The sequence below is a fragment of the Jaculus jaculus genome, chromosome 14, assembly GCF_020740685.1.
Source record: "Jaculus jaculus isolate mJacJac1 chromosome 14, mJacJac1.mat.Y.cur, whole genome shotgun sequence".
Lineage (NCBI taxonomy): Eukaryota > Metazoa > Chordata > Mammalia > Rodentia > Dipodidae > Jaculus > Jaculus jaculus.
The window spans coordinates 23,067,289-23,082,384 of record NC_059115.1 but is presented as its reverse complement, the minus strand read 5'-3'; the positions used below and the strand labels follow the sequence as shown (position 1 = coordinate 23,082,384).

The 15,096-nt window shown below is 49.7% G+C and overlaps 2 protein-coding genes across 3 annotated transcripts in view; one reads left to right on the top strand and one right to left on the bottom strand.

Annotated features, from left to right (window-relative positions):
- The window catches only part of Evc (EvC ciliary complex subunit 1), a 53,608-nt gene extending 47,573 nt beyond the window's left edge, over positions 1 to 6,035 (top strand). Inside the window, exons 18-21 of the mRNA XM_004669848.2 lie at positions 1,445 to 1,571; positions 2,318 to 2,411; positions 3,030 to 3,141; positions 3,566 to 6,035. Of these exons, the coding sequence (XP_004669905.2) occupies positions 1,445 to 1,571; positions 2,318 to 2,411; positions 3,030 to 3,141; positions 3,566 to 3,647 (415 nt within the window). The 3' untranslated portion in view covers positions 3,648 to 6,035. The remainder of the gene's footprint in view (positions 1 to 1,444; positions 1,572 to 2,317; positions 2,412 to 3,029; positions 3,142 to 3,565) is intronic.
- Positions 6,036 to 9,442: 3,407 nt separating this feature from the next.
- Crmp1 (collapsin response mediator protein 1) overlaps positions 9,443 to 15,096 on the bottom strand; it is a 72,033-nt gene continuing 66,379 nt past the window's right edge. For both annotated transcript variants that reach the window (XM_004669835.2, XM_004669834.3), the window contains exon 14: positions 9,443 to 10,457. In XM_004669835.2, coding sequence (XP_004669892.2) covers positions 10,366 to 10,457 — 92 coding nt within the window. In that variant the 3' untranslated portion in view covers positions 9,443 to 10,365. The remainder of the gene's footprint in view (positions 10,458 to 15,096) is intronic.

Sequence of the window (15,096 nt, the reverse complement as noted above, 5' to 3'; positions counted from 1 at the left end):
ACGCCGCTGGTTTCCACAGGGCACCTGAGGCTCCACCCAGCACAGAGCTTTGGAAAGGCCATAGGACACACTGGCAGTTCAAACAATGGGGTGAATGATGGGGTGTGGGTCTCCGAGCTCTCCCACTTAGGGGCAGCTCAGTCCTAGGGTACTAACTCACCAGCCCTTCCAGTCAGCTCCTGGCCAACCAAACATATCCCTGCACCCAGAGAAAGCTCTCGGTGCACCGACAACGGGGCTAGACACAAGGAGCCATTGGCACCCTGGATGGTAGACTAGATAGATAGATGATTGACACGGCTGGCAGATGACAGATAATTCAGCCATTTAAAAAGCATGATGACATTTACAGAAAAGTGATGGAGCCATTTAAATGAAGTGGAGATCACCATGTTAAATGAAATGAGAGCCACACTCAAAACAGAGATACACCATGCATTTTCTATGTAGAATCCAGATATTTAAAAAGACGTGAAAGTAGAAGGGAGACTGGCAAAAGGCAAGGAATCAATAGCAGAGGCAGGTGTGGTGACAGGAACGTGTGACAATGCTATGACGCTCCTCACTTTGCACAAACCACATGTGCTAGTACGAAGCTGTCAAAGATAGCACAGTTCTTGTTAGGCCAGAGATGCTTCAATAAATGAAAGCAACCAATCTGTGGGTGTGTGGGTAGCAGATGGGTGGTGGCCAGGTCTTACAGGGTGAAGATGGTTTGGTTTACTGGGCAAAGACAGGGAAGAGAAGAAAGCCATTGCCAACAGCCTGAAGAGCGCCCATCAGGCAAGGTGCCATTCTCATTAGTGCTAAAGGGGGCTTCTGCTTTCAGATGTAGGAAGCCTTTTTGTTATGGGAAGAGGAAGACAGAGGAGCCGTGGGTTAGGGGAAGGTGGAATGAAAGGCCAGAGCCAGGTCTGGAAGCTGAGGAAGGAAGGGGGGTGTGCCTCAGAGGAGGTAAATGCTCTCAGGGGAGGGGCCTGGCCTTGGCCCCAGCTCTCCTCCTACCTCTTAGAGCAAGGAGGCCACCACATCACACTTTATCACACATCTCTCGGGGAATGAGGTCACTCCTTTACAAGGGGGTGCAAGAGCAGTTCTTGGAGGTTCCTGGCCCTCGTAGGAAAACAGTCCCCACCCCAGGTATGATTTTCTCAGGAGATGTCACTTTCTGCCCAGCCACCTGGAAGTACAGCCCTGCCCCTCAGCCGCTCCTCCCTGGCCCTTCAAGCTGCCCTGGCCAGCGTGCATGCAGGATTCCATGATCCCCCTGGCGTTCTGTGGCATCGCAGTCAGGACCGGCCTCCAAGTGTGTGGCTGCAGTAACCATGTCCGTGACGGTGCGGCCTCTCTGCAGTCCTCAGCTCAGCTGCTCCTTCAGAAGGCTTGGTATGAAGACCCATGGGCTTGTGGCTCAGTGGCACTAACCACTCCTTCCTACCCCCAGGATGCTGTTGCAGCAGAGAAGATTCCTGGATCTGCTCACCATGCACCAGCGGAGCCGCCTGGACACCCAGAGGCAGAAGGCTCGAGCGCTCGAGCAGCTCGAAGCCCAGTTGGAGACCCAGCTGCAGGTCCATTTGGGGACAGCTCTCCTGTGAGGGCCGTGTGCTCCACTCAGTGCCTCTCTGCCCATGGCGCCAGTGACCCACCGAGTCATTGGCTGAGCACAACAGAGCCTGTGTGGCTCCTGTGTGCGCCTCTTGGGGCTCAGCCGGCTATGGAAGATGCAGACGAGTGTTGCTCTGTGAACACACGGTCAGCAGGAGGCCTGCGGGTGTCAGGGCCAACGTCTCTGTCCCTTGGGCCACACTGTCTAAAACAGGCAGGAAGCTCAGTTCTCAGGGTAAATAGTGGGAAGTCCCAAGCATGTGGGATTATGAGGCGTGTCCGTAACCCACAGGGGCTGCCTTAGCAAGAAACTCAGAATTCTGGAATGGAGGCATGTGGCCATGGTAAGAACCCTGCTGGTGGCAGTAAGCCTCTAGATCGTGAGAGACTGCTGCACAGCTACTGAGCTGAGTCCAAAACACCCTGTCTGCACCCTCTGTCAGTTACTATTGTCACCAAAGGGAAGTGGCTGCTGGCAGAGGTGAGGTGACCTCCAAGGCCACACGCTAGGAGGTCATGGGCTCTGGGTCTGCCTGGTCAGCCGTGGTGCTGCAGTCCAGCACGGAGGTCCACAGTCAGGCTTCCATCAGGAGGCGCAGTTGGGAGACCAGGAGGTACCTGGAGCGGCCCCTCCCGCTTGCCTTCGTCCCAGGGGGAGGGACTCAGAGAGAGGGAAGGTGGCCTCCTGCTGACTGGCTTCCGTTTGCAGGAAGCTGAGCAGAGTTTCACCTCAGAGCTGGCAGCCTTGGCCCGAGTGCCTCTTACAGAAAACAAGGCACTCTGCAGCAAGCGCGGACTGCCGGGTGAGTCCAGCGCTGTGGCTCAGTGGGAGGGTCACAAGTGTGGTTCTAGTTCACAACTTCCACTAGCCAGCTATGCGGCCTCTGGCGTCCTACACAACCTCTGTGGACTCTTTCTTACCCTTCCTGTAAATGAGCAGGCGTAGAACACCCCCGAGCCCTGGCTCTCGAGGACCCTATAATCCTTCTGCAGGATGATTTGAGGCTCTGCTGCTCACTAGCTGTGTCACATCCCCAGTTCCATTTTCCCTTCTGTGAAGTTGAAGAGCTTTCATCTGGCGGTGGGAGCATCGCTCAGAGGTTCTGCACACACCGTGCTGTGAAGCCACGAGCTCCTGCCCCAGCTCTCTGCCCTCGCTTCTTCTGCTTCCTGCAGGAGAAATGTGCTGGAGCAGAAATAGGGAGACCAGCCATCTGAGTCTAACCCAGCTTTGCAATGGGAAGGCTGTGGAGTATGGGAAAGCATTGCCATTCCTGGGCCTCAGTTTGCTCAGCAGGAAAATGGGTTTGACAACAGTGGGGTACAGAAGCCCACCCCCACCAAGCGTGCCCTAAAGGCACTGAGGCCAGGAAAGGGCGTCTTAACGTCACAGAGCATCCTGGCCTGTCTCTCTCCTACAGAGAAGCCAGTAAGAACCACAAGGAAGAAGGCCCCTCCACGGGAGAGAGAGGAGCAGGGGCTGCCCAATGATGAGGACCCTGCCTTGGGGGACCGCGCCACAGGACCACTCAGGTGTGAGGGGCTGGCTTACTGCTTGCTTCCTGACCTTGCTGACCGTCTGGAGTCTTAGGGTGCTTATGTGAGGCCTGGGAAGTAATGATGGGCATGTTCCTGGAGAGTGATGGGCCAGGATTACTAATGGAGGTGGGAGTGTCCTTGCCATGACTATCACGGTTTGTATGTCATTAGCAGGCCAACTCCCCTGCACCAGAGCTAGGGGAGGAGGAGGGGGCTGCCTGGCTGTGGGTCCAGGGTTCTGGGTTGCCTGAGCCTATGGGTCCTTTTTCCCTGGCGCTGGGTGGCATCCTACCCAGCAGAAGGAAACAGACTTCTGCTTACTTCTTGCAACACACACCCTCCAGGAGCTTGCTGGGCTGTCTCTGTGGTTTACTCACTCTCGTGGCAGCCCTGACACCCCCTTTCTCCATGTCTCAAGGAGCCAAAGGCTGGACCGGCAAGACAGTGATGCTGGCTATGGGGAAAACTCGAAGATGCTGAAGAAACGAAGCAACTTGTAGTTCAAGACGAGCCAGGGACAGACCTGAGACCCCAGCTCTGCTACGCACTGCTTCCCTCCACAGCGGCAGCCTGTGTGACTTGGGGCCAGGAGGTAGAAGCCAGTTGTGAGAAGGCTGGAAAAGGGACACTGCTTGCCCTGGAAAGTGCAAACGGGTGACGGCAGTCCAGGCACCTGTGACCATTGGAAGCAGTGGTGGGAAATGATCTTACAAGTGTAGTATCTCACTTAGCTTCCACCTTGCCGCAGTTCTCCCTGACCCCTTCCTTCCTTCCTTCCTCTGTAGGCTTTCCCTCCCCTAGCCTGACACTATGTCCTGACGCTGCCTGGTCATCTGATCAGAGCCCTGGAAGCTCCCTGATTTCCAGCCTTTCAGTGGGGTTATGCCAGGCAGTGTGTGGGCATTGCTGTGACTTCCTGGACCAAAGGCTACTGTCCCTGCCACCTCCGTTGCCCGGTGCTCTACCCGTGGCTCTGGCACTGGCTGCCAGTGTCCTGACAAGGACCACCTCCTCAATTTGCTATTTCTGCCCTTTGTCTCAAGCAGCACTTGAGACCTGGTCACCAAGGGACGTCAGAGTCTCAGGGCTAAAGTCCCAGACCAGATCATGGCATCCCTGGCCCACAGGCCTGTCCTGAGCCACCTAACCACAGTGCCTGTCACCTGCTTCATGGCCTCCTCCTCAGCACAGAGGGACACAGGACGAGTGTGTCTCTGCTCTCTGGCTTCATTGGGATCCCTTCCACTGCTCAGCAGTGCCTCCCCTGAAGACATCACCCCCAGGCATCTGCTTTTCCTGAGAGATGGCAGGAATTTTCAGATGCTTCCAGACCAGCCCAGAAGCCTTTCCCACATAGGGGGATTCTCTTTTAATATCCAGGATCCTTAACACAAGCATTATAGAAATTTGTGAATACTGCCAGTGCCAAATATTGAGTCTGTCATGTCTCAGCCTGATCGCCAAGAGTCACAAGCGTTAAGTGTCATGGCCAAGACCAGCAGCACAGAGTTCCCATCGAGCGGCTCTGGGAAGATGCCTTTCAGGGGACACCTGTGTGCCTGAGAGATGCCAGCCTGAAGTGAGCCACTGGCTCAGGTTTTAAAATAGCACATGGCATACTTTTTCTCTTCAACAGTTTCTTGTGCCTTAACCTCCTTGGGTTGACTTGTGGTCTGTGATGGTCATAGTTCTCTGCTCATCCTTAGTATATACCCGCCACCCCCACTGTTTTACGTGGACCAGGCTGCCTTGTATAGCATAACCTGCCCAGCAGCAACCCTGGCCTCCTCCCCTGAAATGCCAGCCACACCCTCCGTAGAAATCACCAACCCTAGTCCCAGCATTGTCCTAGTGGGTCCTGGGGTAAGTCAACATGGCAAGCCCAGCATGAGTGCCTCTGCAGTTCCAGAACAGAATGTCCTCTGTGGCTCAGACATGGTCTTAGGGGTCCTCTAGGCTGTCTTTGAATTTGAGGTTCTCAGAGCTTAACTTAGACCTGGATGGTCAGAAAGGTAGCCACTTACAGCAGGTCACTGATCTTTCTAACAGAACTGAGAGCACTGTATTTCTTAACCGGCCCTGTGGGTTCCCAGTGTTAGTCCACAGTGCCCTCTGGTGGCTAGATGAAGCCTGGTGCTCATTTGAGCAGTGGGGAAATCTGTTTACTTGGTGCAGAATGCTCAGAGCATGGCTGCATAGGGATCACTATTGTCACGTGAGCATGGAGAATGCAGGACACCTAGTGTTCTCCCCCGCACAACCAGTAGTACCAGAATTGGCCATGTAAGCTGAGATTAGAACTCAAAGACCACAGTTAGATTTAAGTAACTCATTGCCACCAGGGAGACCAGGCCCAAATCCTACTTCCTCCACCTGTCCTGCTGCCCCCCCACGCCCACCTGCCCACCCTGTGCTACTCAGAAAGGTTTGAGACAAGTCTGAAGACTTTGAGACCATGTCCTCATCACACCCCTGGAATTCAAGGGGGCATGGTAGTGACTTCCTGAGTGGTGGTCTTCCTACCCCCATCTAAAATAAAACTGGAAGACACAAACCGAGTGCTCCGTGCCCCAGGCTGGAGGACCATGATGATTTGAAATGTCGCCCATAGACTCACGTATTGTGAGTTCTTGATCCCCAGCTAGTGGCAACCTAGGGAAGTGTGGAGCCTCTGGGAGGCGGGTCCTTGCTGGAGGAGGTGCGTCACCGTCACCAGGGCGGGCCTTGAGGTCACTAGTGCAAGCCACTGGGTGTTCAGAGCGAGCTTGCTGGGACTGTTTCCTTCCTGCTGGTGGGACCTAGGCTTCCTGCTCAGGCCTGCCCTGCTCTTCCCGCCGTGAGGAAACTTCCCCCCGAAACTGAGCTGAAATAAACCCTTTCCTCCCATATGCTGCCTCTGGTGCTTGTCCTGGCAATGAGAAGGTAACTGCTACAGGGTCACCTTGATGCTGATGAGGGTCTGAAGGGCTGAGTCAGGAGAGGAAGGTGGAGAGCTTAGGAGGCCCTGGGGAAGGCCAGAAGTGGGGATCCTTACTTGTTTTGAAATTGGGAGTGCTTCATTCTCACTTCCAGAGTCAATGTCCTGGACCAGGCACCCTGGTGGGTACAGAGCCGCCTGCCCAGTGAGGGTTCACTTTTCTATTGCAAGCTGGATGCCCCTGTACAGCCAGACACCACCCAGAACCCAAGCTGTGCACTGGACCTCAAGCTCTGCCCTGCAGGGGGAGTTTGGAGTCCGTCACCAGGACCCTGGATGAGCTGTCAGAGGGCACAGTCGATCTGTAGCAAACCCCTAATGGGCCCTGGACCTGCACAGCCGTGCAATGCTCGTGACTGAGGGCCTTGCTCCTAAAGCCGGGTGGGCCAGACTCCACGTTTTTACCCACAGTTTCCACACCAATCTGCTGAGAAAAAAGTCACAACTTTGATTTGTGCAGCCCCTTTGGAAACCTTCTTTTCCTATTGTTCTCCCCAAGCGGACTTGGTTGGAGAGAAACATGACACAATGACATTGTGACTGTACACGTTCAGCCCCCCTCTGCACCCGGGAGCAGCAGTGTTGTTGGACACTTTCGCTAGTGGCCCAGCTCTTCTGCAGATCTGGCAGCGGGTTGAGGGTGGGAACTGTCCCTGTTCACGCTTTGTGAAGGCGATATGGGGGAACCTCTGCATAGTTTGGGCGTGTGATGTGGACAAACCCTGGGAAGGGTCAAACCTGATCCTGCCTTGTCTCAAGCCGGAGTCATGGATTCCAGACTTCATGTTTGCAGCTTGAAGTTGGCTAAGGGAAAGAATGTTTACACAGTGGGACCAGCAAGCACTGCCAACCAGGGCTCTCCTACCCACATCCCCATCTGAGGTTCATTCTGGCCACTAGGACCCCCACATTTGTGGTCACCTGGCTGACAACCACTGCAACATAAGGGGGCATGGCCTTGCCCACCAATGACTGATAGTCACTGTTATCTTCTTGACAGATTATGCCCCTTATTGATATTGGCTTGATGTCCAGCTCATTGGTTTTGATTATAACTACTACTACTTGCTTTCAGAAATATCCTATTATATCCCCTGTGCGTTTGTCAGTGAGACAAGTTTCTAACAGCAAAGGTTGGGTACCTTGTGGCAAAGGTGAGCTGAGCTTCCCCTTATGTGCCCATTGCAGAGATGGCATGTAGACTGCAAAGGGAAAGGGAAGCTTCAGGAAAGCTTGGAAGATTACCGTGGCAGGCAGAATCACTCCCCCTGCCCCACCAGGACGCAGTGTCACAGTCCCCAAAGCCATGCGTGCCACGGGTACTGAGACTATACGTAGATAAATGAGAATGATCTCCTTCCGCAAAGCCTCCTGAGAAATCCTCTCTCCCTTCCCATGCCACCCTCAAAAAGTGGAGGAAAATTGTGCTCCTTCAAAGTGTCATTGTGGCTCAATCTCCAAAAGCTAAGACATACCATCTCCCCAAAGCCACTCTCAGAGGTGCCTGCTGTGTGGCTCTTGCTGGCCAGACAGCGGACCCCTCATCTGGAAGTCAGGCAAGGCTGTCAGATCTTTCATAGGGAAAGGATGTTAGAACTGCTTTTGCTGCTCTCTGTTCCCACAGGGCTAAGGCGGTAGGGCCCAGAGAGCATGACAGTCACTGTGGCCAGCGTTGCCTTCTGAAAGCTTCCAGGGCTGCCCCTCAGCGGTCAAAATGGACCAACACAAAAACATCACTAGTTCACACCATCCTGAGACAGGACCTGCTATGTGCCCTGGAGGGGCCTTCATCATCCACCTGCCTCAGCCTCGCTACTGCTGGGGTCACACACATGAACCACCATCTTTGGTATTATCCACCTTGGCTTCTAGGTTTTTTACTTTATTTCAAGAAAATCTATAACTGACCCTGACACTGGGGCCTTAGCTGTGGTGCCATAACCAAGTTGGGGTGGTGTGCAGGGTGGTGAGGAATATACTACAACCACAGGGAGACCACAGGACCATGTGCAGTCACCACAGGACCATCCGGCGACCCACAGGGAGACCACAGGACCATCCACAGCCACCCCAGGACCAACCACAGCCACCACAACCACAGGACCATCCAGTCACCACAGGGAGACCACAGGACCATCTATAGTCACCACAGGGAGACCACAGGACCATCTATAGTCACCACAGGGAGACCACAGGACCATCCACAGTCACCACAGCAAGGTCGCAGGACCATCTACAGCTATCCTTCTCCAGGTACAGTAACAGTAGCTGGGAGCAAGACACTCTGGACTCAGCAAACTGTTCGGTCTTGGATTCAAGTTTTGCCTGTATGATCTTAGGCAGTGGACTGAGCTGCCTGTATGACTCAAGTGTCCTCACCTTTTTTTTTTTTTTTTTTTGGAAAATCCCATGTGTTAGAATTTAATCCTCACTGTACTATGAAACTTAGACTGTGGTGTGTTTATACGTGGGGCCTCAGGGTGTAACCCCATGAGTCAAGCTTGTTTTTATAAGGACAGCAAAAGCGATCCTAAAGTGTTTCTCCTCTGTGGCCATGTGATACGTTGTACCACCTTGTCTTGGGATTGTTATCATGAGGCCAGCACCTTGTGCCCCTGAACCACAAGGCAAAGCAGACTTCTTTATAAAGTAGCCTGCCTCAAATATTTCCTTACAGGGCTGGGGTGACAGCTTAGCGGTTAAGGTGTTTACCTGCAAAGCCAAAGGACCCAGGTTCGATTCCCCAGGACCCAAGTTAGCCAGATGCACAAAGGGGCACATGCGTCTGGAGTTTGTTTGCAGTGGCTGGAAGCCTTGGCGCACCCATTCTCCCTCTCTCTCCCCCTCCCTCTTTCTGTCAAATAAATAAAAATAAAATATTTAAAAATGTTTCCTTACAGTGATAGACATGAACTAATGCCTGGGATGGGCATATTCCCTGCTGCACAAAGCATCGGGCTCATAGCAGTGCAGCACAGGTGATCGCAGGCATCTTCGTTGTTATCCCCACTGTCCCCGCTGTGAGCAGCTGGAGGAGGGTGATGTCCCCTTAGAATGCACACTCAGCTCGGGGATGGGCAGAAGAAATGTAAAGTCCAAGGTGAACACACTGACTGCTTGGTAGAGACCCACCCATTAACAAGCTCCCTGAGTCACAGGGTCTGGATCCAACTCAGAGGTCATAAACTAGCTCCGCCCCCCTCTGATGTGCCAGCGTCCTCCACAGGCAGCAGCTGTCACTGCTGTCATATCCCTAGCGGGGGGGGGTGGGGCGGGATCCGGACATTTGACCCACACAAATGAAAACACCCACTCAGGTCAGCGGGCAATTCATTTTCTTTATTTTTTTTTTCACAAGCTTTGAATTCAGAAATAAGATCCACAAACAAGTCTGTTATTAAGTAAAAATGAGGTGATTACAAAGGAAAACTGTACAAAACTTTAAAAATCTGACTGCCCCGCTGACCTCCTCAGAGGTAACAGGACTCAGGCAGCCTGGGCCAGTGGTCACCCCACTATCCTTGGGCCTGAATGGGGTGGGAGGACACCCCTTTCTGGGTGTGATCCTGGCTGGACTGGAGAACTCAGAGCTGGCTGGAAGAACACACAGACCAAAAGACATCATGGCAAGGATACCACGAAGACCAGGGTTTCTGACACACTGGACATGGGTGATGGCTTTCTACCACTGCAAGGCTCCTTGCCATTCTGTGTATCCACAGGACCCCCCAGCATCGGAGTGGGAGGGTGTCTTTCTATTGAAGATGGGGGAGGGGCAGCAGGGAACCGGCTTCAAAGGTCCTGGGATGACCCCTGGGCGCTTGAGGTCTTGGCATCTGTCTAATTGGCTCCTCGGCATGTCCATCAGCCTCGCTCGCCGCATACATAACTTAGTAACATGCATCACCTATCCTAGAACAGCTACAGGGAGCAAAGGAATCATCACTCAAATCCCAGAGAAGTGGAGGGCGTACAAGACGATGCTAAACCTGCGGGTCACTAGGGAGGGAAAATGGAACCGCCACGCTCAGGCGGATTCAGTGTAACACACACTGGGCAAGGAAATTTCCAAGCAAACACACCACACTAATTCCACTTCTTCCTAAACAGAAAAGTAAAGAACATCATTCAGTTTTCCCCCATCAGTACCAACTAAAACTGTGGGCTTTGAAAACCCAGACAGGAAAAGGAATGGACATTTTCCCAGAATCATTCACTGTGGCATGTAGGCTCATCCGTGGTCAGCCAAGGCTGGTGATATTGGAGCGGCCACCAGGGGGTGCCACGATGCGATGGCCGGTGCGCCTGGGATTGTTGTCATCGATCTGAGCACCTGAAAGAGACAGAAATTTCTATTTTCAAAATGACCAACACTACTTATACTGTTCTATCAGATATGGAGATTCCCATCCTCAAAGATGGAAATCTCTTAATGAGTTGCAGATGCAGAAAATGATGCTTGTATGTCTTCAAATTCAAAAGTTCTCAAATTTCCTCTGCCAGACAATAGATGATTCCTTTCAATTAAACATCCCTCCAATTCTCAAGAACTGGTCAGAATACAACACATGGTTATTACACAAAATATTGTAAAAATTTCTTATGTCCCAAACGTTATTCTGATTCTCACAAATCAATTCCAAAAAAAGAAAATCTACATGTTTTTAGAAGTTCACTGCAGGCAATTTCTGATGTAAAATTAGGACTAGTTTGCTCATGGGTTTTCTTTCTTTTATTGTCAAGATATATGGTCAGCTCTGGGGAGAAAACAAGTGAGTTGTTATTTTGTAAGATTTCTCAGTTGTACAAATTTTCTCATGTGTGAAATGAAATATGAGTTCTGAGTGAAAAATGACCATGCATTCATTATATGTCAAACTCATAAACAATTTTGGAGGTCTATATTTGGAAAATTGGTACCTTTGGTAGCTTGTTCACATGTATAGGACTTTTGAATTTCATTATTTCTCTGCTGCATACTGAGAAGGGAAATGGAAACATCTTTATGCATTTTTTACATTCCCATGGCTTTTATCTGGTATAAATACTGAGAGATATAACTTCCAGATCCAAGAGTTGTGACTTCTGGCACAAAGCATTTCAACCTACAAAACTTTAATAAGGCTTATCATGTACAATAGTTCTCTGACACATGAGTTTTGACTTATGGAAGGAAGCTTTTTCACAAACATTGTATATGGTTTTTCACTTGTTTGAATTCTCTCATATTTGGCTATCAAAACATAGAAGAAATATCACTCATCTCATATTGCTTTTGCAAGTCATACAAAGGCATGAAAGATGGGCCAGGAAGCATACAATGCCTTCAGATAGCCACTTTCCAACTAAGGGAAGTTTTGAAGTTCTTGTGTGGAATTCCTATCATGTAAAAAATAGATATATGAAGATGAAAAATGTTTCAATGTGGCCAGATTTTATGGTAGTTGCTGCCAAGGAATACTGCTCATGCTGACATAGTTTGATTTTCCCATAAAGCTAGCATTTGTGTCTGGAGGAGTTACATTTAGAGACTAGGTAATTTTTTTGCTTCAGTCCCTAAGGTAAAGCTGCAAGATTTGATGTTTGTCCTGTATGTTTTCTCATTTATATTGCTTCAGTATTTCCTTGTTATGCCTTCTTTTTGCAATGAAAATATTTTCTCTGTGTCATTATGTGTTGGAAATAAGTAACTATACCTTGAGTCTATAAGGCTTAAAGTTAATAGACTTTCTGTCATGCCAGTTGAGATGATGGATTTTTGAGTTTTGAATAATATTATATTTGCTAAATACTATGGAGATTTTTCAAGTCAGACTGAATACATATGTAATCATAAAATGGTCATGAGTATATGTGGGCAGGGGAATAATTGGGATGTTTAACAATAAAGTTTCTCCTCTAGCCTCAAAAAAAAGAGACAGAAATTTCTGATGCTGAAGGCTGCTGAGGGGCACTGCACCCCATCTTGAAATGCTCGGTATTTTACCCATCTTCAGAGTCAGCCCAGGTCCACCCCGAGGAGCCTCCCTGACTACGCTCAATCCCAAGGCCCCATACAGCCCTGACTCCAGCACTCTGACCCACTTAAGACAGATAAGCACACAGAGAGTACCTACTGTGGGCAGGCACACTGGATTCCTTTCTCCTCACTCCCTTCTCCCTTCCTACCTGGACTTGAACCTTCAGTCTCTCAGCAGCCTAACACTCTACCACTGAGCCACATGTAATAATGCACCCAGGTTCACCTTACTCTAATAGTATTTACCTCATCTGAATGAATGACATCTGCCCTCCTCGCCACATGACCCCTGCCCAATTTTCAGGTAGGTCAAAATTGAAGCTTGTGGTAGTTTGATTCAGGTGTCCCCCATAAACTTAAGTGTTCTGTACACTAGGTTCCCAGCTGATGGAGATTTGGGAATTAATGCCTTCTGGAGGCAATGTATTATTGGGGTTGGGCTTATGGGTGATATAGCCAGTTTTCCCATGCCAGTGTTTGGCACACTTTCCTATTGCTATTGTCCATCTGATGTTGGCCAGGGGGTGATGTCCACCCTCAGCTCATGCCATCGTTTTCCCCTGCCATCGTGGAGCTTCCCCTCAAGCCTGTAAGCAAAAATAAACCTCTTTTTCCCACAATATGCTCTTGGTTGGGTGATTTCTACCAGCACTATAAACCTGACTGCAACAGTAAAGTGGTACCGAGGAGTGGGGTTGCTGCTAGACACCTGACTGTGTGGCTTTGGACTTTTGGAGCTGATTTCCAAAAAGAATGTTTCAAATCCTTATTTGAAACCTTGGCCTAAGAAACGCTTTGCAGTGCTGTAAGTACAGCTTGGTGGACTATTCTGGTCAGAGTTGAAAGGCCAGAATGCAGTAAGAACTTGGACTGTGAGGTTTGGCTTATGAGAGTGAGAAAGAACTTTGCCTGGACTGGGTTAGTAGTTTGTGTGAGAAGCTTGCTGTTATGCCCGGGTCCTGAGAAGTTGTGCAGGATTGCTTTGCACAGAAATGAACTGGTGTGAGCAGAGGGATATGGCACAGAAAGAAAAATCATTGGATGAATTGCTGCCCATTCAGGAGTAATTGAAAGATTACAACCTCTGAGATTGGGCCAGCTGACCTGGGGTTGGGGTAACAAAAGAAAAAGGACTCTTTTGAAGGGGATTGAGTGCTCAAGGAGTGTCCTGTTCTTTAAAGTTTGCTTTACTCCCCACTGGATTAACAAACTGGCACCTACCTGGTATTGTGGACTACAAGAAATACAGGAAAGAGGGTCATTGAGTTTGCAACACGGTTTTGTGTTTTGGAAATGGGCATGGGCAGTGTGAAGCAGGTTTGCTGGATGCCTGCATGGAGACCACATGGTGCCATGAGGATGAACTGTGGATTGTAGTGAAGACCCAGTGGAGATGCCGGGACCACAAGATGGCTGCCGAGGAAAGCTGCCGGCCCCAGTGAAGTTTTCCAGGACTGTGAGTAGCCTAGTTGGAGGGGCAAAATTGGAACTCCAGAGACTTGTTGCTGGTTAGAATTATTGAACTTAGAGACTTGTTACTGACTAGTGTTGTTGGACTTGAAGCTACAGAGTTTGATATCTGCCCTGGTTGTTTTAAATCTTGTATTGGTTGAATGTTTCTTTGCAATGGCCAATGCCATCTTTTGCAGTGTGAATGTTTATTCTGTGCCATTATGGTTTTGGAGGGGAATTTTTTTGGTATTGTGGCTCAGTTAGAAGATCCTGGACTATGGGGATGTATGAATATCATTGGAATTGATAAAAACTATGGGGACTTTGAAAGTTGGACTATATGCATGAATGGTTAATCGTTTATGGGGGCCGGGGCGGAATGTGGTAGCTTGATTCAGGTGTCCCTATAAACTTAGGTATTCGGTACACTAGGTTCCCAGCTGATGGAGATTTGGGAATTAACACCTCCTAGAGGCAGTGTATTGTTGGGGGCAGGCTTATGGGTGTTACAGCCAGTTTTCTGCATGCCAGTGTTTGGCACACTCTCCTATAGCTATTGCCCATCTGATGTTGGCCAGGGGGTCATGTCCACCCTCTGCTCATGCCATCGTGGAGCTTCCCCTTGAGGCTGTAAGCCAAAATAAGCCTCTTTTTCCCACAGTCTGCTCTCGGCTGGGTGATCTCTACCAGCACTGCAAACCGGACTGCAACAAAGCTCCTGTCTAGCTGAGACTTCAGCTGGGTTCTGGAACTCTGAATGCTAAGATCTGTATTTTAAAACTATAAAGTGAGACACTTGGCTTGTGATGATTGTTGTTTTTACTGTACTTGTATTTACTGTTGCTTCATTCTTTTACTGGATGGGAATTAGTGTAGTGAGAAAGCAAGCTGAGAATTTTAAGCAGGTGAAGAGTTGGTCCATATTGATGGCTGCACAAGACAGTTTATCTGTGTTTGTTTCATTTACTTTGGTGGCTCTGGGCATAGAACCCAGGGCACTGCTAATGCTAGGTAAGCCACACTCACATTCCAAGAGATCGATGCCATTGTGTGAGTACTTTCTGTACAGGTGAGAATAATTCTGGTTGGAGTTTACCATGCCCATCACTGACTCATTAAATACTCTCCCGATAGTGTAAGCTACGGTTTCCAAGAACTGCAGTTTATCAAGTTCTAAAGAGCTTGTTAAGCAATTTTCTTTTTTAGCCTCTGCTGGTTTTTAGTTATGCAAGAAGAAAAATTCAAGCTATAACCCATCTATATTTAGTTTGCTACTATAAAATGGAAAGATGATTTGACCTCATCCTTGCTACCCTAAAACTCCACCACTGAGCTACATCCCCTACGTACTGGATTTGGGCTCACCTGATTCTAGCCAGATTTACCTCACATGAATTAATGACATCTGGTTCCCACCACTCCTACCCTGTTTGCAAGTGTGTCATATTGAGAATAGGAGGATCACTGTGAGTTAGAGGCCAGCTTGAGACTACATAGTGAA